At 58.1% G+C, this 18,567-nt stretch overlaps 3 protein-coding genes across 4 annotated transcripts; 1 reads left to right on the top strand and 2 right to left on the bottom strand.

Annotated features, from left to right (window-relative positions):
* Positions 1-325: 325 nt before the first annotated feature.
* snx6 (sorting nexin 6) lies at positions 326-7,781 on the bottom strand. 2 transcript variants are annotated; one of them, XM_088432715.1, is made up of 15 exons: positions 7,733-7,781; positions 6,482-6,576; positions 6,280-6,330; positions 5,181-5,285; positions 5,000-5,110; positions 4,452-4,573; positions 4,224-4,347; positions 3,781-3,876; positions 3,603-3,708; positions 2,690-2,765; positions 2,579-2,618; positions 2,335-2,421; positions 2,078-2,237; positions 1,277-1,362; positions 326-1,200 (listed from the first exon to the last, which is right to left on the bottom strand). In XM_088432715.1, exons 2-15 carry the CDS (start codon positions 6,485-6,487, stop codon positions 1,147-1,149), a joined length of 1,224 nt encoding a protein of 407 aa, XP_088288841.1. In that variant the 5' UTR covers positions 6,488-6,576; positions 7,733-7,781; the 3' UTR covers positions 326-1,146. The 2 variants fall into 2 exon arrangements, with proteins under 2 accessions (XP_088288841.1, XP_088288840.1); XM_088432714.1 differs by lacking the exon at positions 7,733-7,781 and having other exon boundaries at positions 6,482-6,851.
* A 1,300-nt stretch (positions 7,782-9,081) lies between these two features.
* On the top strand, positions 9,082-12,277 carry LOC148412339 (cofilin-1-A-like). The gene is made up of 4 exons (XM_088432721.1): positions 9,082-9,371; positions 11,530-11,801; positions 11,938-12,014; positions 12,083-12,277. Exons 1-4 carry the CDS (start codon positions 9,369-9,371, stop codon positions 12,181-12,183), a joined length of 453 nt encoding a protein of 150 aa, XP_088288847.1. The 5' UTR covers positions 9,082-9,368; the 3' UTR covers positions 12,184-12,277.
* A 1,848-nt stretch (positions 12,278-14,125) lies between these two features.
* cfl2 (cofilin 2 (muscle)) lies at positions 14,126-17,997 on the bottom strand. The gene is made up of 4 exons (XM_088432720.1): positions 17,842-17,997; positions 16,594-16,904; positions 15,672-15,748; positions 14,126-14,762 (listed from the first exon to the last, which is right to left on the bottom strand). The coding sequence occupies exons 1-4, from the start codon at positions 17,842-17,844 to the stop codon at positions 14,650-14,652; spliced, it is 504 nt and encodes a 167-aa protein (XP_088288846.1). The 5' UTR covers positions 17,845-17,997; the 3' UTR covers positions 14,126-14,649.
* Positions 17,998-18,567: the final 570 nt, after the last annotated feature.

The following is an 18,567-nucleotide window of genomic DNA, read 5'->3' as shown; positions in this document are numbered from 1 at the left end:
TTCTGCAAATTGCTATTGTAAAATATACTCAATCTTAGCATGAATTACAAGGCTTCTGCAAATAGCTATTGTAAAATACACTCAAATCTTACAAGGCTTCTGCCAATAGCTATTGTGAAATACTCAATCTGGCGCTCTTTTCTCCCACCTGCTGCCGCCGAGGTCGAGCGGGGCCAAATTGCGGAAATGCAACTTTTGGAGTCCTTGTACGATTTAACCAATACTTACTGCACATTTACGTCGAGCCAATTATCGCCACGAGTCACACGAAATAACGTCCCAATAAACTGGAGCAGATACGAAGAAAATAAGGCTTGCGAATTGATTGTGAAAACAAATCAGCTCGTTTATTTGACTGGCAACTTTTAACTCCGTTTTTTCAACACGATCGCCACCTTGAATGTTACGGAAGCTTTGGTCACACTGAGAGAAAAACATTCGTTTACAGTAATTAGCAAGTAAAAGAGAAACAAAGTCAAGAGCCTCCCGCCGACAAAACTCGAGAAGGAGCTACAGTTAAGAGATGAGCAAGACGACCGCAGGCCGCCATCACACTCCACTGGAATACAAACCTGGAGAAGGCTTTCATTGGTTTCATAAGAAAGGAAGCGGGAGCAAAAAAATAAAAAATAAAATTAAGCAACAACACCCAATGAAAATAAAAAATAACGCAACAACACCCAACGACCGGACCGGAGCAGAGTATTTTGACCCAGAATGGAGCGGGAGCACATCGATGCAAAAGACTCGGCGGACATGACCCGATCCGAGACCTGGAACCGAACCTCGACGGTTCCGCTCGACTGGCCGATCCGGGACCCGAACCGGATCGATCCGATAGGGCTCGACCGATCCGGGTGGAAAGGAAGCGGTCCGAAAGGAATCGCGAGCGGACCCCGACTGGCCGTGACTGAATTTGACTAATCGCGATTGACCTGGACTGGACCGGTCCAGATTGAGCCAGACCATCAACGTGTAATCCGAGGACTTTGGCGTGTGCGCGTGTTGATGAAGAGGACAGTGTGTAGTTATAGTGACCGAGTTAACAGACATCCCGTATAGTTCTTTGAAGCCTTCTTGTGGTTCGGTAGTCCATCCGACCCCCCGCGCGAAGAGCGCGGTCCGGCTGCGACGGGCGGACTGCGGCTAAGTGTTCCCTTTCAGGACGCCCAGGCAACTCTGCAACAACTGCAGGTTCCCCTGAGAGAGGGAAAAGAAAAACAAAACGCCGCGTCAGCGACCGTATCGTCGGCGATCTCGCCCACGAGGCGGCTACCTTGGCGTGTTTGAGCTCCAGCTCGGCCAGCTCCACCAGGTTCTTCCTGAACGCCGCCACTCGCCTCGTCTTGAAGTCGATGAGCTCTGGGTGAGACACCGGGACGCGCCGACAATATGAGACACGGGGGGCTGACGGGCGGGGAGACTCATCAAAATCAATCCGAAAATTCTCATCGAATTCTTTCCGAGACCGCTGTCATTTATGCTCACACGGCCAAATTGAGTTTGTTTATTGATCCGACAACTTGCGGCTGTGAATAACATGCTAGGTAACGTTAGCGTGTGATAGTCCTGCCTTGTATGCACTTAGCTCATTAGCATTCTCCTCAGTGCATCGATAAGCACTCATTTCTAACAAACATTTTGTACGAAAACGAAGAGCATTTGCAATTCAGTTACTACATTTTTGATGAAAAGTTTGAGGACCACCGCTATGGAGGTTTCCGATAGAGTTAAAAAGAAGACGCGATGACAAGTTGAAGCTAGGGACGGGCCGATAAACGCACGGGTCACGCGGCGCTCCAAAGCGCCATTATTAAAACCGATATCAGCTTAGCTTCCGGACGGGCGGGCGGCGCCGCCCGGCGATACGAGAGCAGCCCGAAGGGTCGCAAGGTATCTTTACAACGGATTCATCAACATTCTCGGCTCGTGGCATAACGCCACCGCGCACCATTTTTGGGGTCAGAAAGGCACAAGGAAGAAAAAACATTGCTCTTCTTAATAGTAACACAAAAGCTTTGGGCGAAAGCTCAAACACGACGGCCGCCGGGGAAAAAGGCCACGAGGAAGCGGCGACCTTGCTTGGCGGACTCGGAGATCTTGTCGAACTTGCGGCAGCACAGCTGCTGGCTGGTGTCGGCCTGCAGGACGTCGCGGTTCTTGGCGCGGGCTTTGTCCAGAGCCTTGTTGGCGTTCTCGTAGTCCAGCAGCGCTCGGCTGCGCCGGTACAGAAGGTCCTGCGGGGGGCGACGAGCCGAGGTCAGCGCCCGGCCCCGCCGTTCCGGGCCACGCCCCCCCCCCCCCCCCCCCCCCCCCCCGGAAGACGCCGAGGACCTTTGCCGCCTGCGACTCCCTCAGGTAGTACTTCAGCAAGTCGGCCAGCTTCAGGTCCTCGTCGGCGGCCACGCGAGCTTCGATTTTCTGGAAGGAGCGGCGACGAAAAGCCGGTCGGCGACAGAAAGCCGGTCGGCGACAGAAAGCCGGTCGGCGACAGAAAGCCGGTCGGCGACAGAAAGCCGGTCGGCGACAGAAAGCCGGTCGGCGACAGAAAGCCGGTCGGCGTCGAGCCGTCACCTACCCGCGTCTTCTCGAAGAGCTCCGACACTTTGAGGAAGAACCTGCGAGGCGAGCGCGCGGCGACGTCAACGCCGATCTGCGGCTAGCGAAGCCGGCGGCGATACGGCCTTACTTGCACAGGTCCGTGGAGTCCAGCGTTCCCAGCGCGTACAGCGACGACGCCATCCTGTTGATGTCGTCCGCGGCGTCTGGGAAAAAAACACATTGAGGGGACTTTGCAGAACCCCGGCCTTGGCGAGGGCCGCCTTCGAAAGGCTCCTAACGTCGTCCGACCCTCAGCCCTTCTGTTTAGCGCCATCAGTCCTATCCATACGGAAAGACTTTTTTCCTCGATGTACGAAAATTGTCAAAATGCGATGATAGCTAAAGTAACCACACTGTGCATTTGTGAAATTGAAACGGGAATATTTTATAGGTCAGAGTATTATGAAATACGGGAGTCCAGGCTAAGCCGATCGACAAAGTGATTAAAAAGCTTGCGAGTGGCACCGGGTGGGCTATCGGCAGGGAAAAAAAAACAATCTATTGCACCCTCCGATTTATGCAAAAACCGGGGCAAATCGGGTGTCAATATGTCCGAAAATGACAATATTTCCGATTTTGAATGTGCCCGACACGGGCTCTCCGAGAGGGCGTTCCTCCCGGTCGCACCTCCGGGCCTCCCGGTCGCACCTCCGGGCCTCCCGGTCGCACCTCCGGGCCTCCCGGTCGCACCTCCGGGCCTCCCGGTCGCAAGCGTTTCCAAGGGACATAATGCCCCGACCAGCGATGGGATCGATGACGGGACGGTTTCAAAACGCTGCCACCGAGGCCAAAGGAGGTGTCGAATCAGCGTCAGACACACAGAAGCGGGATTCCAAAGGAGCCGTTATTCTGGAGCGCGTACAAAGCCGCTGCCGGATCTAAAGCGCTTCCTGTCCGCATCTCTTTCACCTCGTGCATTTCCTGTCCGGATGTCCTACGTTCCTCCCGTCCGCAAGAAACCTTTCCTGACCACGCGTCGTACGCGCACGCCGCCATCTTACTTTTGTGAGAGCGGATCATCCTGTCCGATTTGGCCGAGGCGTCTTTGACTCTGTTGTGGTATTCCAACAAAAAGGTCTTCTCGTGCTCAAAGAAGTCGTCCACGTCCTGCGGGCAAAAGAAGCCGACGGGCGTCAAGCTAGCGTCGGCCGCGCGGGACGGACGCGGCGCCGTCGGTACCTTGACGCCCGCCACCAGGACGCCGTCGGCCGACTTCACCACATTCTTGAAGAAGTCCTCCAACTTCTCCTTCTTGTTCTTGCCTCGCACGCTCAGCTGTCGACACGAGATGTCTCGGACGACGTCGTGCGAAGAAATTGGGAGCCGCTGAGATGCTCGTGCGCTGCGAGCGCCCGTTTCGTTTTCCCCGGCCCTCGCGTCACTCACTCTACAACGCCGCTTTGCTACGTAGCATACAAGCCTTTTTTACAAGTATTTGGGATTGAACGTCTGGATTCTTAAAAAAACAAAATAAGGTTAAAATATATCCCGGCATTGAATGAGTTTATACCTTGACAACTGTCTGTTCTTCTTTTCAAAATAAGAGCCAACGAATGGGAACACGAAGCGACTTATTGCCGGCCATTTTACGTCCGACGAGACACCAGAGCGAGGCTACTCACGTCCTGGTTGTACTCCAGGAAGACATGGAAGTTGAGGTCCTTCCTGAGAATGGGATGCGCCGCCACGCGACACAGGAACACCTCGTGCATGGCCACCGTCTTCTTAAAAATGGCCAGGTACTCGCTGTCGGGGCGGCAGGAAGTGAGATCGCAGCCCCGCCCCAAAACACTCACGGTTTTTCAAAGTAAAAGCGGGGGGAGAGAAAGGAAATCAAAGGCAAGACTCACGCTTCCAGTTCCTGCTTCATCTTGGTGAACTCCTCCTTGGTCATGGAGCCCTCTCCCTCGCCCAACTTCTGCAGCTTCTCCCTGGAGGCGTCAAAGTCGGGTCTGGGCGGGGCCGGCGGGATCTCCACCCACGACGACAGGCACAGTAAGGGGGCCGGCCGCTCAAAACGTTCAGAAAAATACGGGGCGGCGCCATCCAAAATAGGGCTTTGCCATCAGCTCGCGGCTGGGGAACTACGACCGGGCGAGGGGCGGAACTTGGGTTTCGGTCGACCGGAGGAACCGTGGGAAAAGCGAGCGCTGGACGCCGTTCCCGCTTTAGAGACGTCGTGCGGCGCCACCTCTACTTACCGACGCCTCGTTAGGAAAGAGGCAGCTCAAAAAACGGGAAAAAGCTCAAGACGCCGAGGTTGCGGGCGCGCGGGACGAGGCGGCGGCGCCGACCCGACTCTCGCGGAAGACCTCCTCGCGACCGCCGCTTTCTTTTCTTACGCTCGCCGACGCGGTTTTCTCGTTTACCGATACGCCGACGGGAGGGAGCCACTCACAATGTAGCCGGCGTAGTCTTCGTTCTCCACGAAGGAGTCGTGCAGCCAGATGAACTCCTCGTGCTGGCGCACCACCGAGAACTCGCTCTGCTTGAAGTTGGCCAGCGTGCTCTGCGGGCGCGGCGCCGCTGAGCGGGCGGGACGCTAACGGGAAGCCGCCGGGGGCGGGGGCCGGCCTCACCTTGGTGTGCACGGTGAACTTGACCTTGTCTCGTTCGCTCAGGGCGTCCGAGATGTCCACCTGCAGCGTGGCGTCCGTCTGGAGGTCCACGCTGACGGCCCTGGGCTGTCAAAAGGCACATTTCCGTCCTCACTGGCCGCCCGCTTGATCGCTCGTCATTTTCCCCGTCGGACAGACGGGCGACCGTTCTGTCCGTCCGTCGGATATTTCAAAAGGTCTTTTGGATTGCGTCCCTCCATCCGAAAAACAGGGGCCCCTCTCAACTTAAGGCACGCACGCAGAGTGCGCTTTATATTTTTTAGCGCCACACAAAGTGCACCCTATTTTTTTTTTTAAAGACTCGCTCACATTTTCTGATCTTGGGACACATTCGTTCCATAGAAAAAAAAAGGATCAGAAATTCACATAACAGTCGATGAGTTTTCGATGAGTTTTCAACGGCCACTTCGGAGGTTGAAAATTCATGAATTGATTTGGACTTTTTATAGCTTCTCCATTGGAACCCGCACTCAAGATTCACGTTGAGCACCGCGGTGCTCCCGACTTTTTATTTTGGAAACATCGAAAAGGGTGCTAGCAAAGGTCATTTTTCAACTCGTACTCGCAACAAGGATATGCCAGTTGATTCGTCAGAAGGGCTTCATTCAATTCGATGCACAACATCTATTTTGGGGTGCTGAGGACGCTCGTCGGCTCCGCCCCCGTTTGGGCATCGTTTTCCCCGCAATGCCGTAACTTTTTTTTTTTTACCCAATTTGACCTTATTAGTGCACATTTTTTTCTACTTTGGCTTTGGGGATCACCGGGCTTTAAGGGGTGTAAAGTTTGAGAAGAGCCATTTGAAAGGATCGCTAACGAACTAGCGTGATGAGCCGAAAGGCAAACAGGTGCACGTGACCGTCACGTGACCTGACTCTGGCAGAACCTGTTCCCCCCCGCAAAAGCCGCGGCTAAGCCCAAGCTAGCGCCAACGGGCGAAGGTCCCGAGTTAGCTCCCTTTAGCCGCCGCCGCCGGGACCGGGACCGGAGCCCGAACCGGAAAGTAGCGCGGCGGTGACGCAGACGGGAAGCGGCGCAAAAACGAAGACGAGCAACTCACTCCTCGGTCCTCCTCGGAAAGGAAGTCCGGTCCGTCGTCCAGTCCTTCCTGCTGCGAGAACACACAACACAGGCGTCATTTTTAGCGAGCTGGCGGCCGTCGGGACGGCGCCGCGGCGAGCCCGCCGCGCGGTTCCGACGCGCCGCGGTCAAAAGGAGCGAAAGAACGCAGAAAAGAGAAAGGAGAGGCGAACCTCACGTACCATCATGGCTGCTAACGGGTGGGGACAGGAAGGCGCGTGACGTCACGACGTCGTATCAAAACATCAAACGCGTGACGTAGGCGCTGACGCGCCACCTTGAAGGGCGACGAAACCGCAACCCAGTTTATTCTTTTCAACATTTCGCACCGGTGTCGCTTATGAATAAGGACAATTCGAGCTATTCTTGATGGGGGAAAAAATCTGACTGAATTTAAAGTGTATTCGTGCTCACAAACACCGTTATAGAATTGTTCGTATTTAGAATGATTTTCAAATGTTTTCTTAGAATGTTTTCTTTAAAATGATTTTCAAATGTTTCCTTAACCTCAGAGACCGAAGTCGAGACAAAACGGGCTCTTTTGAGGTTCTGTTGAATACGCCTCGGTTAATCGTTGTGACGAGGGTCTGCTTAAAAAAATAGCGCCTCCGATGAAGGCGGAAGTGAAATCAAAGCGAATTGGCAAACGCAAAAGCAGAGTCGTATCAGTGAAACTAGCTCTTATTTCTAGTTCCTCGCGTAAGCTTTGATTGGGGGCACGTACGTACGACGCAAGTTTGGATCAAAGCTTGACTTTTGTTCAAAAGGTCTTCCAACGACGTCTTTGGCCGTCATTTAGAGAGACCCGAGACCGGACCGAGTCCGGTAACATGCTGAGAAACGAGAGCAAAATGTCCACGTGACTCATAGCGCTCTCGTGAATCCGGTCCAGTCAGTACTGGGCATGACGATCGTCGTCCCGAATGCCAGGCGCTGGATTTGCGGCTGTCACGTGACCGAATGGAGCCAAGCGCTCGGCCCGAGAGTCTCCGGCAGGGAGCGGTGTCGCGTCGCACGTTATCGTCCTCCTGATGTTCCGTTGAAGTCATCGCGAACCCATTTACATTTTGGACGGCGCACTTCCGAATAGTTCCCGAGGTACCGCTACGGATGGAAGTTGGTCCGAGTTCAATTCCTAGCACCTTGCCGCGGTGCTGCGAGCTCAAACCGGGAAGTAAACCGTGGCCGTGACGTCATCAGACGGACAGCATTTCGCAATAGGAACCGCCGTTTTTCCAACGCCGGCCGGCCGGCCGACGTGATCGCGTTCCGGCTAGAAGCCCAAAAACCAATCCGTGTGCGGCAAACGTTCGGGAAGTGACGTCACCGAGGCCCGAAGCGCCATCACGTTGTCGCCCTATTCAAGTCAAATACTTTTCGTAAGGTTCTGCTCAAATCGTTGTTGTTCCTAACGAGGGGAAACCGCAACGCACCTGCCAAGTCGCTCGCTCGCTCGCTCGCTCGCTTTTTTTAAGTCTAACGCTCGGTTGCGGCCATTTCCTGTTGCGGCCTTGACTTCCGCATTCGGGAGCCGCCGACTTCCTGTTCAGCTTACTTGTTTGAAGGCTTGCAGTCTCGTAGTCCGGTGCCACACATGCGCGCCTACCCTCGTGCGACTGCTAAATTCGACGCTGGCTAACAACAATGAATGTATAAGAGGTCGTTCATAAATAAAATTGCCCAATTTTGGTCAAAAGATGTGTGCTAAGTGTATCACGACGGGCAAGCGAGAGCTCATGTGGAGTCCCGCTGCGCAGAAAAAAGTCCTGACACGCAACGCTTCGGGCTGGAACAAAGAGGTGCGAGGCGCCGTACTGCTTGCTGCGTAGCGCTCCACTTCAAACTCTCTTGGCAGTCTTTAGAAAATCCATCCATCGCAGATGGCTTAACGCGGTCGTCTTCTTGCCTTTCCGGCGCCGGTGTCAAACGTGACGCTCGGGGGCCGGATCCGGCACGCCGCAGCGTTTTACGCGAAAGGCCAAACTTGCCGGTTGTCTTGGACTGTTAAACATTTGGGGCAAAAAAAACAAGCGTTTTCTTCTCGCCCGTCTTTCTTTTGATGGGTTTTTGCGGGCCCCTCGATTCCAAAACTAAGTGCGTGACGACCGCGCTTCAAATGGAGCCCGGGACTACGACCCGGCCCCCGATAAAAACGAGTTTGACACCCCCGATGTAAAGGTTCCTCCGCAGACTTTGTCAGAGTCGTTTATCATCGATGCGAACGGTAACGACCGAAAGGATGCGCTTTTACTGTATGCCAGAAACGTTACGGATTTGTATAGGTGGAATGATGCCCAATTTGGAATGGGCAGGCGGGGGGTCTCCGGGGAGAGCCGAGAGAAGCTTTCTAGACGTGGCGAAAGGGGACACGAAAGAGGATGCGGGGGACGGGCTCGGACGGAGAAGGGAAAACCGAAAGAAGAAGTCCAAAAGTAGAAGATGTGAAGCGTGCGGGGGGGGGGGTCGTATGTCGCGGAGACGCGTGGCGGCAGAGCGAGGAAGCCTCCGGGCCAAATTCCTGCGAGCAGGTCCGCGCAAGCTCCGGCCCTCCGCCCGCCATCAAATTCCTCGGAAGGCAAAACGCGGCACCGGAGCGCGGGCCGAAGACCCGTCGCCGGCGAGCTACGCCCGGTCGCTCGGCTCCCGCCCCGGCAGGAAAAAGGCGCGCGGCAGGAAGGGGGGGGGGGGTGTCGCAAGGGAAATCCGGGACCGAGAAGCATTATGGCGGCCTCTCCTCCGGGACGAGCGCAACCAGGAAGGCCGGCCCCTTTCGGGAAGAGCGGATCGGGAGTCGGCGCGGCGGACGAGTCGCGGCAGGCTTCCCCCGAGCGGGCCCGGTCGGACCGGTCGGGGCGGCGGGCGTGGCCGTCCCCGGTCGCGACACGCCGCGGCTCCTTCCCTTTGGCTGCGCCCTTTGCGCCAAACCCCTCCCCGAAGCGGCAGAGTCACGCCTTTGTACGCGGCGGGCAGAAAAGCCGTCGCCTTCGTCAAGACCGTACTTGCCGCCAGCCAGCCCGCGCGCAAGTTTAGCCTTCCCGACCCCGAGTCCAGCCACCTCCGCCCGTCGAAATGGTAAGTGGGCCTCCTCCTCCGTCCGTCGGCCCGTAGCTCCGCCGGTTAGGGTTAGGGTTAGGGTTAGCATTAGCCGCGGCTTTGCCAAACCGGTTTACGTTCCGGTTCTTCCGCGGATAAAGCCGGCGAGGGATCGGAAGCGTCTCCGGTCCGGCCGCGCCCCGGCTTTCCCGAGGGCCCCGGAAAGGCTCGGGAAGCCGCGAGGGAGATTCCAAAAACAAAAGGAGGGGAGGCGGCCGAAGGGAAGCCTTGCGGCCCGGTCTCCCGACGCCGCCTTTCCTTTTCTGGCTCCGGTAAACCAGGTCGACCGTCGCCGTCCGACAGAAAGCGCCCATGCCCAGATACGCTCCGCTTCACGTCTTTCCAAAATCGCCGTCCGCCGCCCGTCCCCGCTCGGCCGGTTTGTTTTTGCAAGCGCGGAGCAAAGTTTGAGAAAAATGAAAGGGGAAATCAAAGGAGAAAGAAAAGCCCCGCGCGGGCCCACGGAAGCGCGCCGCCAGCGAGCTTGCCAAATTTCAGCGAGTTGCGAGAAAAGCGGAAAAGAACAGAAGAAGAAGAAGTTCCGCCAGCGGCGAGGGACCCGCTCCCTCCCAGTATTCATGTCACGCAGTTCTGCTCAGAGTAAATTATGCTGGAAGGACGGCGACTAAACACGCCCTCCAAGGCGCTTTCCGAAGCGCCGCGCCACGAACCGTGCCTCTTCTTGTTTTTTGAGACGCGCGGAAACGCGCGGCGCCGAGCGATATCCGCAAAGGCCGAGCCGGCCCTTTTTCGAGGGCGACGTAAGATCGGATGCCACGACGACGGAGGAATTTGCGCCGCCGTTCCGTCCTTTACCTCGTCAAAAAAGGAAGGTTCCGCCTCAGCCGCCGTTTGAAACGCCGACGGACGGACGGCGAGCTACGCGAAGACGCCTTTCCCGCACGGCTGAGACTTCGAGGCCAGAAGGTTTTTCTTAGTCTTCCGTAAAACGGGAACAAAATGCGTTTCGGGTGGCAAAATAAGAGTTTGCGCACGAATCGAACTCCGTTCTTCGTCGGCGTATTAAGAGGAGCGCCGTGGATCCGTCGGTCGGGCCCCGGGGGTCGGTTTTTGGGCGCGGGCGGTTTTCCCAACTCGGCCTGACTTTGAAAGGCCGGCGGCGTCATCGAACACAAACGGATATCGACTCCAAAGCCTCCAAATCTTCAGCGGCATCGGCCTTATCCGTACATCTTGTTTTTAGCTTCCGAGACACAAAGAGAGGCGAGAAAGGCGGCGTTTCTAGCCTCGGGTGGCTCGGAAGGAGTCCGGCGCTCCAAAGGGTTCTGGCTACGCGGCCCGCAAGGCTTTGCGCGTAGCTAGCGTGCGCGCGTGCTATTTTTTTTCCCGATGTCGCTTTGCCAGCAAATGGCGCGCTGGTAGAAAGGGGCCGGCTTGTGATTGCGCCACCGACGGAATGAAGGCACTTCGCGCTTCGACAAGTACATGCGGCGTAGTGGCGGGGGAAGGGGGGGGGGGGGGGGGGTAGTCCCTTTGTCTCCGTCACGCCCAAAACATCCAGACGAGCGCAAGGACCGGCGCTTTTCTTTTGGCGCCTCGCCGGCCGACGTAGAGCGTAGGACAGCGGGGTCCAAAATGCGGCCCGGGGGCCGCGCCGTCAAAACGTTCCGGGGGCGCCGCGAGGTGCGGAAGCCCGGTCCCGGAGGGCCGGCGTCCGTCACGTTTTCCGCCTTTCTCCCCGCACAACACCCGGTTGAAAAGACGAGCTTCGTAGCGAGCTTGGAAGGAGCCGGAACGGGCTCGTCCTCGTTTCAATCGGGCGTTTTCACGCGTCGGGGTTCAAAAAGCGGATCGGCGTCTTTTTTAAAATTCCATCATCTTCGACGGGAGACCATCCCGTCGAGCCGGAAAGCCAAACGAACCGAACAACGGACGCGCATGCCGGTATTTCTTTTTGGGACGGATTACGGTCGGCTTAATGAAGGGAAGTGGCGGAAGGCGAAGGAAGGAAGGGGCCGGACGTTCCGGGGCCGCACGTTCCGGGGCCGGACGTTCCGGGGCCGCACGTTCCGGGGCCGGACGTTCCGGAGCCGCTCGGCGGAGCCGGACGTTCCGGGGCCCGACGTGGGAGCCGCTCGGCCGGTCAGGGTCAGGGTAACGGCGCCGGTGTCCGCAGGCTTTGTCAGGAGTGACCGTGCACAAAGATGTCATCGCCTTGTTCGAAGACATGAAGTTCAGGAAGAAGCAGAAGGTGGCCTTCTTCCGCATAAGCGACGACGAAAAGAACATCATCGTGGACACGGACAACAAGGTGCGCTCCGACTCCGACAACGCCTTCGACGAGCTGGTCCGAAAGCTGCCGCGGGACGACTGCCGATACATGGTGTTCGACGTGGACTACGAGACCAAGGAGTCCGGCGCCAAGACGCAACTGGTCTTCGTCTCCTGGTGGGCTCGCCGTCCGTCTCGTCCGCGGCCGGCCGAAGGCGCTTCGCTTTGCGCCCCGGCGCTCGCCGTCGCTCCCCGGCGCCGTCGCCGGCCTCCGGGCGCTCACTCGCCGTGCCCCCCCGGGCTTTGCGCGCAGGGCTCCCGACACGGCCAAAGCCAAGAAGAAGATGATCCACGCCAGCTCCAAAGAGTGCCTCAAGAAAGAGTTGGACGGTGAGTGGTTTTTCGTCGAGTTCCCGCCGCCGCCGGCCGCGACGCTGACCGCGACCGTCGTGCCGCAGTGACTACCGAGTGGACTTTAAGCAGCTACGACGAGGCCACGCTGGACGGCCTGGCCTCCAGGCTGAAAGGGGCCGTGCGCGTGGAGGGGAGGCAGTGGTGACTCCGGTCGCCCCGCGTCCCGCGTCCGCGTCCGCGTCCGCCCCGAGCGGAAGGTCGGCGCTTCGGCCGGCCCTCAATAAAATCCTCTGGCTACGCGTCCCGCCTGCTCTTTTCGCCTCGCCTCGCCCTTCCGTGGCAAAATCCTTTTCAAATCATTTGCCGGTCGCAACGGCGCACGCACGCCGTCTCCAGTCAAAGGAGCGCTCTTTGGTCCGGCTTCGATCGGCACACTTGTAATACTCACTTTGACCACCGGAGCTCGCCGCGTCGGAAGTGAATGACGACGAATTGCAAAAAATGCGACTCTGTCGACGTTTCAAAAATGCCACGCGACAAACGGAAACCCCGATAACTACTATACATTGCTGCTTCGTTTCCACCGAGAACAGATCTTTCTTTCTGTTTCTAGATTTTATGACTGGGTGGCCCTTTTCTTTCTCGGCGTAACTATTTTTATTATCTTTGACGGAAAACAAAGCCTGTGTTTCTTTGGATTACGTTTGCGTTTATACGGTCGGGACGCGCTTTCGTTATTCGGTCGACGCGTTGGAGAAATGCCAACGCTCGCTCGTCGCTTTGACCAAAAGACGGCTGAAATTCACTCACCCCGTTCGAGTCGGCGCACTCGACTCATTTTCAATTACGAGCGATGTTAATTATTGAATCTGACGAGATCCTGAACATCTACACAAAGATGTTGGGATCTGAAAAGTACAAACGTTCTGTGTCGATAGTACGAATAAAGTTAGTTCGGCCGAAGCAAACCGAATACGAATCGTCTCATCCGACTGGCGTTAATGCGCTCGCGAGCAGAGCAATGAATAATGTCCATCGCCTTCGACTCGATCGAGTCGAACCGAGCCGAGCCGAGCCGAGCCGATACGGAAAGGCTTTTTCTTCGACTGGCGCCTCCCCGTGGTCGAAGCGCGTTACCGCGGAAGTCGCGCGCGAGTCGGCGGACGGGCCTTTGCCGATTCCCGGACGTTCGCGTCACGTGCGACATTTCGGCCAATCGGGAGGCCCGCTGCGCATCTACGAACTGCGCATTTACGGACGCAAACAAAACAATGTCGCTTATGCGCGCGTCCCGCGACGCATACTTTTCCTAAAAAGGCATTTAGCGAGACGCCCAGCGAAAACCTTGTCATTTTCTTCCCTTTGCGAATGTCTGTCTCCGTTTGATCCAGACGGCAACGACGCTGACGTTTGCGTTCGTTCGACATGAGTAATCGGAGTAGAAATAGCGCGCGGGGTCGTGTTTCCCTGGGCCCCCCCCAAGAAAAAACAAAAAAAACAAAAAAAAACACGTGTGCGCCAAAAAAGGAAGAGTGCGCCACATTGCTGCCGCGTGCGAAGCTAATAGGCTAAGCTAGCGGTGCGAACGCAAATAGAAAGGGGGTCACATTGTTTGCTGGGGGGGCGGGGGCTCCGGCGCGCCGCACCATCTAAGGGCAAGAATGCGGCGCTCGCAGGAAGCGCTCCAATCACGCGCGGGAAGTCCCGGGCGCCGGATTCGCGTTCCGCTTCAACCTTGCGCCTTTCTACCTTTTCCTACGAGTGCGACAAAGGCAATTTGGACGGAAGACGCCGGAAAGTCCCCTTTGACTTTAGTCGCGGCCAAAGTTCTGGATTCACGGGGTTCTCCTTTAGAAGCGAGCGTCCTCAAAGCAGTTGTAGCGCTCCCCGTTTCCAATGCGCCCGACGACCAGCCCGCGCGGAACCGCCTCCAAAATCGATTCCCGATGGAATCGGGGCCCGCGCGGAATCGCCTCCAAAATCGATTCCCGATGGAATCGGGGGCCCCCGGGTCGCCGTCCCATTCCATTAAGACTTCTGCCGCACTCGGATGCGGGCGGGCGGGCGGGCGCCCGAGCGGGTTTCGGTGGCTCTGCCCAAGTCGGCCGCGGCTTTTTTCCCCCGCCGGGGCACAGATGAGACGGGAGGCGGGGCCACAGGCTTTTATTGCGGAGCGGCTTCCCGCGAGCTCGCAAACAAGGTTCCGCCGCGTTCTGGTCGCCGTCGGGTCGTCTCGCCGGAACTCGGGGACGGTGGCGGAGGGGGGTGGGATCTGCTTCCTGTAGCGCGGGCCTCCCAAAAAATCAAAGCGCGCCCTCGTAACGTGCGCCCGTTACGTTCGCGATGATCAAAGGAAAGGCGGCGGGGAGCGAGCTAACGCTGACGCCGCCGCGACGCCGCGCCACGACACACAATAAATTAAAGTCACCTTCAAAACAAAGACAAAAAAAAACAAGCCTCCGGGTGGGAGGCGGCCGTCTTTTTGGCAAAAGGTGGAGACCGGCCGGCTTTCCCGCAAACGGGGAGCGGGCCTTTGCGTATTTCCGCTGGGCGCCGCCCCCTTCGTCCGGGGGACCCAAACAAAAAGCAAACTCAAAACGCGAGGCGACTCGCGAGCGGCGGGGGGGCGGGGGCGGGGGCGGGGAGGGGTCCGGATGGCGCGGGGCCGCCATCACAGCGGCTTGCCCTCCAGGGACACCACCACGTTGCCGCCCAGCTTCTCGGCCAGCGTGCTGCGGTCCTGGATGTCGTCCAGCCCGTTGACCTGCCACTCGTGCTTGATGCCTGACACACGGGACACGGGCGGCGCCGTCAGACCCGACCCGACCCGACCCGTCTCGCCTCCATCTATTTTGCGCCTAAAAACTGTTCCCCGCCATTTGACGACTCGTTCCATCCCAAAGGCCAATTTTCACGTCTTTTCCCATCCGCCCGTCTAACCCCAAAGACGCATTTATACGTCTTTTCCCAGTCCGGCCTTTCGGGGGCGCCCCCCTCCCCAAAAGCTTTAAATAAAGGTCTGAAAGTGGCCAATGAGCCAAACTGCTTGTTTTTCTCCCGTCCGCGGTGTTAAGCGTACGCCTTTTTGCTCAGAAACGCCCGTTTTCCCCGAGCGCAACTCGTGTTATATATCCGTTGGGAACCGGTTGAGGAGCTTGCGCGCCGTCCGGCGGTTTCATTCCCAAAGACGTTTTCCCAATAGACCGGTTCGCCCCAAAGGCGTTTTTATACGTCTTTTCGGAGTTGCGTCTTTCCCCCCCGATAAGTTTGAAAGGCTAAATAAAGGTCTGAAAACGGCCAGTCGCCGACGGCCATTCCCCGCCCGCCGCCATTCACGGCACGTTAAACCGACACGCGTCTTTCCGTAATCGGTATTCCCCTCTTCAAAAGTGAAATTTGGAGGTGCGGAAAACCGCCTCCCCAACTTTTTCCCCCTCCTTTCCGAGACGATTCCTCCCCTCTGAACGCCTGCCAATGGCGGCGGGCCACAGAGACGCATTTCGAACGAGCTCCTTCCCCTTTCGGTCGGCGGACGCGGCAGGCGGGAAAGGACGCGGAAGTCGTTCGCCAGACGCCGAAGATCTATTTTTCCCGGCCCGGGCTCGAACGTTCTAGCCGTCCGGCCGACGGCGGGGACGCCCCGCCCCCCTCCCGGCGGCCCCGCCCCGCCCCCCTCCCGGCGGCCACGCTCACCTGTGAACTTTTTCTTGATGGCGTCTTTGGAGCTGGCGTAGATCATCTTGCTCTTGAGGGGCGCGCCCTCCGGAGCCCTGCCCACAAAAGAGCGCGCGTTAGCACCTGCTCAGATCCTTCATTCCTCCCCCGGCTTCTATTCTTGTCATTTTAGATCCGAGCGGGCCGGGCGCTACGTCCGTCCGCCGCCAGCGACGGGTGGCCGCGGGCGGCGAAGACCAGTTTGGGACTTTTCCGAGAGGCGGCCAGAGTCGTTTGGCGGCGAGCGGCTACCGCACGGGGAACTTTCTCGTCGCCGCGGTGGGGATGGAGTCCCACTGAGGCAAAAGCGGATGCCATATAAGGCGCGGCCGCGCTCGTCCGCCGGGCGAAAGTTGGGCCGGCGTCGCTCAGGTCGCCGAGGTCCTACCGTCATATTTATCGGGGGCCGCGTCGTACTTATAATTTTGGTCAGAGGGCCGCTACGATTGTGAAATCAAATCAATTTTAGGTGTGTTTGTCACCCTTCCAACTACTTTTGAAATAAGGGCCCGGTAAAAACCGTTCAAAAGAGATACTGGGAACAAAAAATGCTTGTTATTTTTACCCCCAAATTTGTAAACGTTGAGGACAACTTGCAAATTGAGTATTTTAACCCAAAATTTGCAAGACGTTTGCCCGGGATTTCGCGGGCCGCACAAATTGATGCGGCGGGCCGGATCCGGCCCCCGGGCCAGGAGTTTGACACCTACGTTCTACCGGAACAAGCACTCTAGCTTGGCCGGGACGTTGCGCTTTCTAGGGGCCCCGCCGAAGTTCCGCTTAAGTCGTTCGGGTGGCGAGCCTAAGGGGGGTCATCTGGACCGGGTTCTACCGAAGTCGCCTCGCCCGGGGCCGGAGACAAAGCGGACCGCCCGGCCCGACCCGACGGACCCCCACGCACCAAAAGATGAAGACCAGGTCCTCCTTCTTGGACTCCTTGGTCTCGTAGGTGGCGTCGTAGAGTCCGTAGCGGCAGTCGTCCAGGGGGAGGAGCTTGACGAAGCAGGCGTAGGGGTCGTCCACCGTCTCGCCGATGTCCCCCACCAGGATCTGCTTGTTCTCCTCCACCACGATCTTCTTGCGGTCGTCGCTGAGGCAGAAGAGCACGGCCTTCTTGCGCTGCTTCACCTCCTCGGGCGACCTGTGCGACTTGCGCACCTTCATGTCGTTGAACACCTTGATCACCTCGTCGTTCACGGTCACGCCCGACGCCTGCCCGGGGACGCAAAAGGGACTCGGCTTCAGGCGGACCTCTCGGAGACAAGCGACCTCCGAGACAAACCGCCTCGGAGACAAACGACGGGCCCCGACCGGACGTTCCAACTTGTTGTTTTCGAGTTCTATCGACGCATAGCATTTGACGGGTCCGGCCCGCCTCCGCCGGCTACGACGGGCTTGACCCTAACCCGCCCCCGCTTTAGCCGAACGCTTGAAAAAAATCGAAAAGGATATGAACAGGGATTGACTGGCCGCGAAATATGTCAAGTCATCTTGAGGGCCTGACAAAAATATGCGCCAATTAAGTCGAATTCGGAGACAGTCAGAACCGCCACACGTTAGTGTTCTACTGGGCTGCGGTCAACATGTGGGCCTGGACTGGACCGGAATTTTGGGTCGAGCCCACCGGGCCCGCGCACTGGCCCGGCCAGGCCCGCGCACTGGCCCGGCGTCCCGAGCCAGGATCCCCGGGCCGCCTGAGCCAAACGCAGCCATGTCAGTAGGCGTTCCGCTGTTCCGGTCGAGTTGGCGGAGCACGTGGGGACGCTTTGGCGACTCGGCGTGACCGCGACGGGACGATTCGTCAACAAAGCGCAACTTTTTGAGGGGATACTGAAGAACGCGGCCCGGCCCGGACGGCCCGGCTAGGGGCTAAAAATGGCCGCCCCGGGGCACATCGGCCCCGAATCCCGACGCGGGCCGCGGCGCGAGCGAGCGAGCGAGGAAGCCCCAGTCCCGGCCCGGCCCGGCCCCGACCACTCGCTCGGCGCGGCGTTCGGACCGTCCGGCGGGCGCCGACCAAAAGGAGCGGCGGCCATGCCGGCTAACGTCACGCTGGCCGCCACTCAAGCAGCTTCGCGCGCGCACGCGCACAACCGCGCGCTCGTAACGGGAGGCCGCCCGCTCCCGTTAAAAGGCCGCCGGTTCTTACCATTCTGTCCCGGACTTTGTCGGCCGAGCTACGCCGTCACAAGGATTCGGTGAAGGGGGAGAGGGGAGGGGAGGGGGGGACGTAGCCGCCAGCCGAGGAAGGGGAGAAAAAAGGGAGGGGGGCACGCGGGGCCGCTTGGGGTTTGGGCGGAGGGGCGGGGCTACGGCTCAGCTCGCGGCGATTGGTTACTCCGCATTAATGAGCCCCTTGTCCAATCACGTGACGGGACCGGCGCCGTTCTCGCGTGAGCAAAGATTTGAAAAGACGCCAAAATCCAAATCCCGGACGAGGACGGAAGTGACGCGGCCGCAGCGGACGAAATCGTTTATCGCCGTCAACGTAATTCCTCGGGTGCTTTCGCGTAAACGAAAACAAAACTCGTTATCGCAGAAGATCCCCGGAAAGTGCCGAATGTCAATGACTCCCGAAAGAGATGAGCCCTGAAATGGGACACGGTTGGCCCGACGAGGCTGGCAACGGTGTGAAAGCCGCGGCTCGGGAGCTCTCTCGGCTCGCCCACTGCACTGCGCAAAAACGGTAAAGCAAAGTCCTGGCGGCTTATAGGGCGGATATAGGGCGGGGGCGCGCGGGGGCGCGCCAGGTCCTGCCCGTTCTGCGGTTTTCTCCCCCGGACACACCGGATTTCAAGCGTTAGCTCATCAGCAAGCTCCGCCGGAGTTTGAAAACAATCCCGACGGTTTGAATGGGGTTTCGCTCCTTTCCCCT

This window comes from Hippichthys cyanospilos, chromosome 14, assembly GCF_059441005.1.
Source record: "Hippichthys cyanospilos isolate Australia breed blue-spotted pipefish chromosome 14, RoL_Hcya_1.0, whole genome shotgun sequence".
Lineage (NCBI taxonomy): Eukaryota > Metazoa > Chordata > Actinopteri > Syngnathiformes > Syngnathidae > Hippichthys > Hippichthys cyanospilos.
This window is presented reverse-complemented; position numbering and strand designations above follow the sequence as displayed.

Bases quoted from the DNA above. Each gene is read 5' to 3' on its own strand.
- snx6 (XM_088432715.1), bottom strand. The intron at 4,574-4,999 runs GTGAGTGGCTCC...TCGTGGGTGGAG, and splicing joins AAGACTACGCCGGCTACATT to ATCCCGCCGGCCCCGCCCAG. The intron at 2,422-2,578 runs GTAGGTGACGGC...CGCTCCTTCCAG, and splicing joins AGCTCTTCGAGAAGACGCGG to AAAATCGAAGCTCGCGTGGC.
- LOC148412339 (XM_088432721.1), top strand. The intron at 11,802-11,937 runs GTGGGCTCGCCG...CTTTGCGCGCAG, and splicing joins CAACTGGTCTTCGTCTCCTG to GGCTCCCGACACGGCCAAAG. The intron at 12,015-12,082 runs GTGAGTGGTTTT...GTCGTGCCGCAG, and splicing joins CCTCAAGAAAGAGTTGGACG to TGACTACCGAGTGGACTTTA.
- cfl2 (XM_088432720.1), bottom strand. The intron at 15,749-16,593 runs GTGCGTGGGGGT...TTTTGTGGGCAG, and splicing joins GACCTGGTCTTCATCTTTTG to GGCTCCGGAGGGCGCGCCCC. The intron at 14,763-15,671 runs GTGAGCGTGGCC...CCCGTGTGTCAG, and splicing joins CATCAAGAAAAAGTTCACAG to GCATCAAGCACGAGTGGCAG.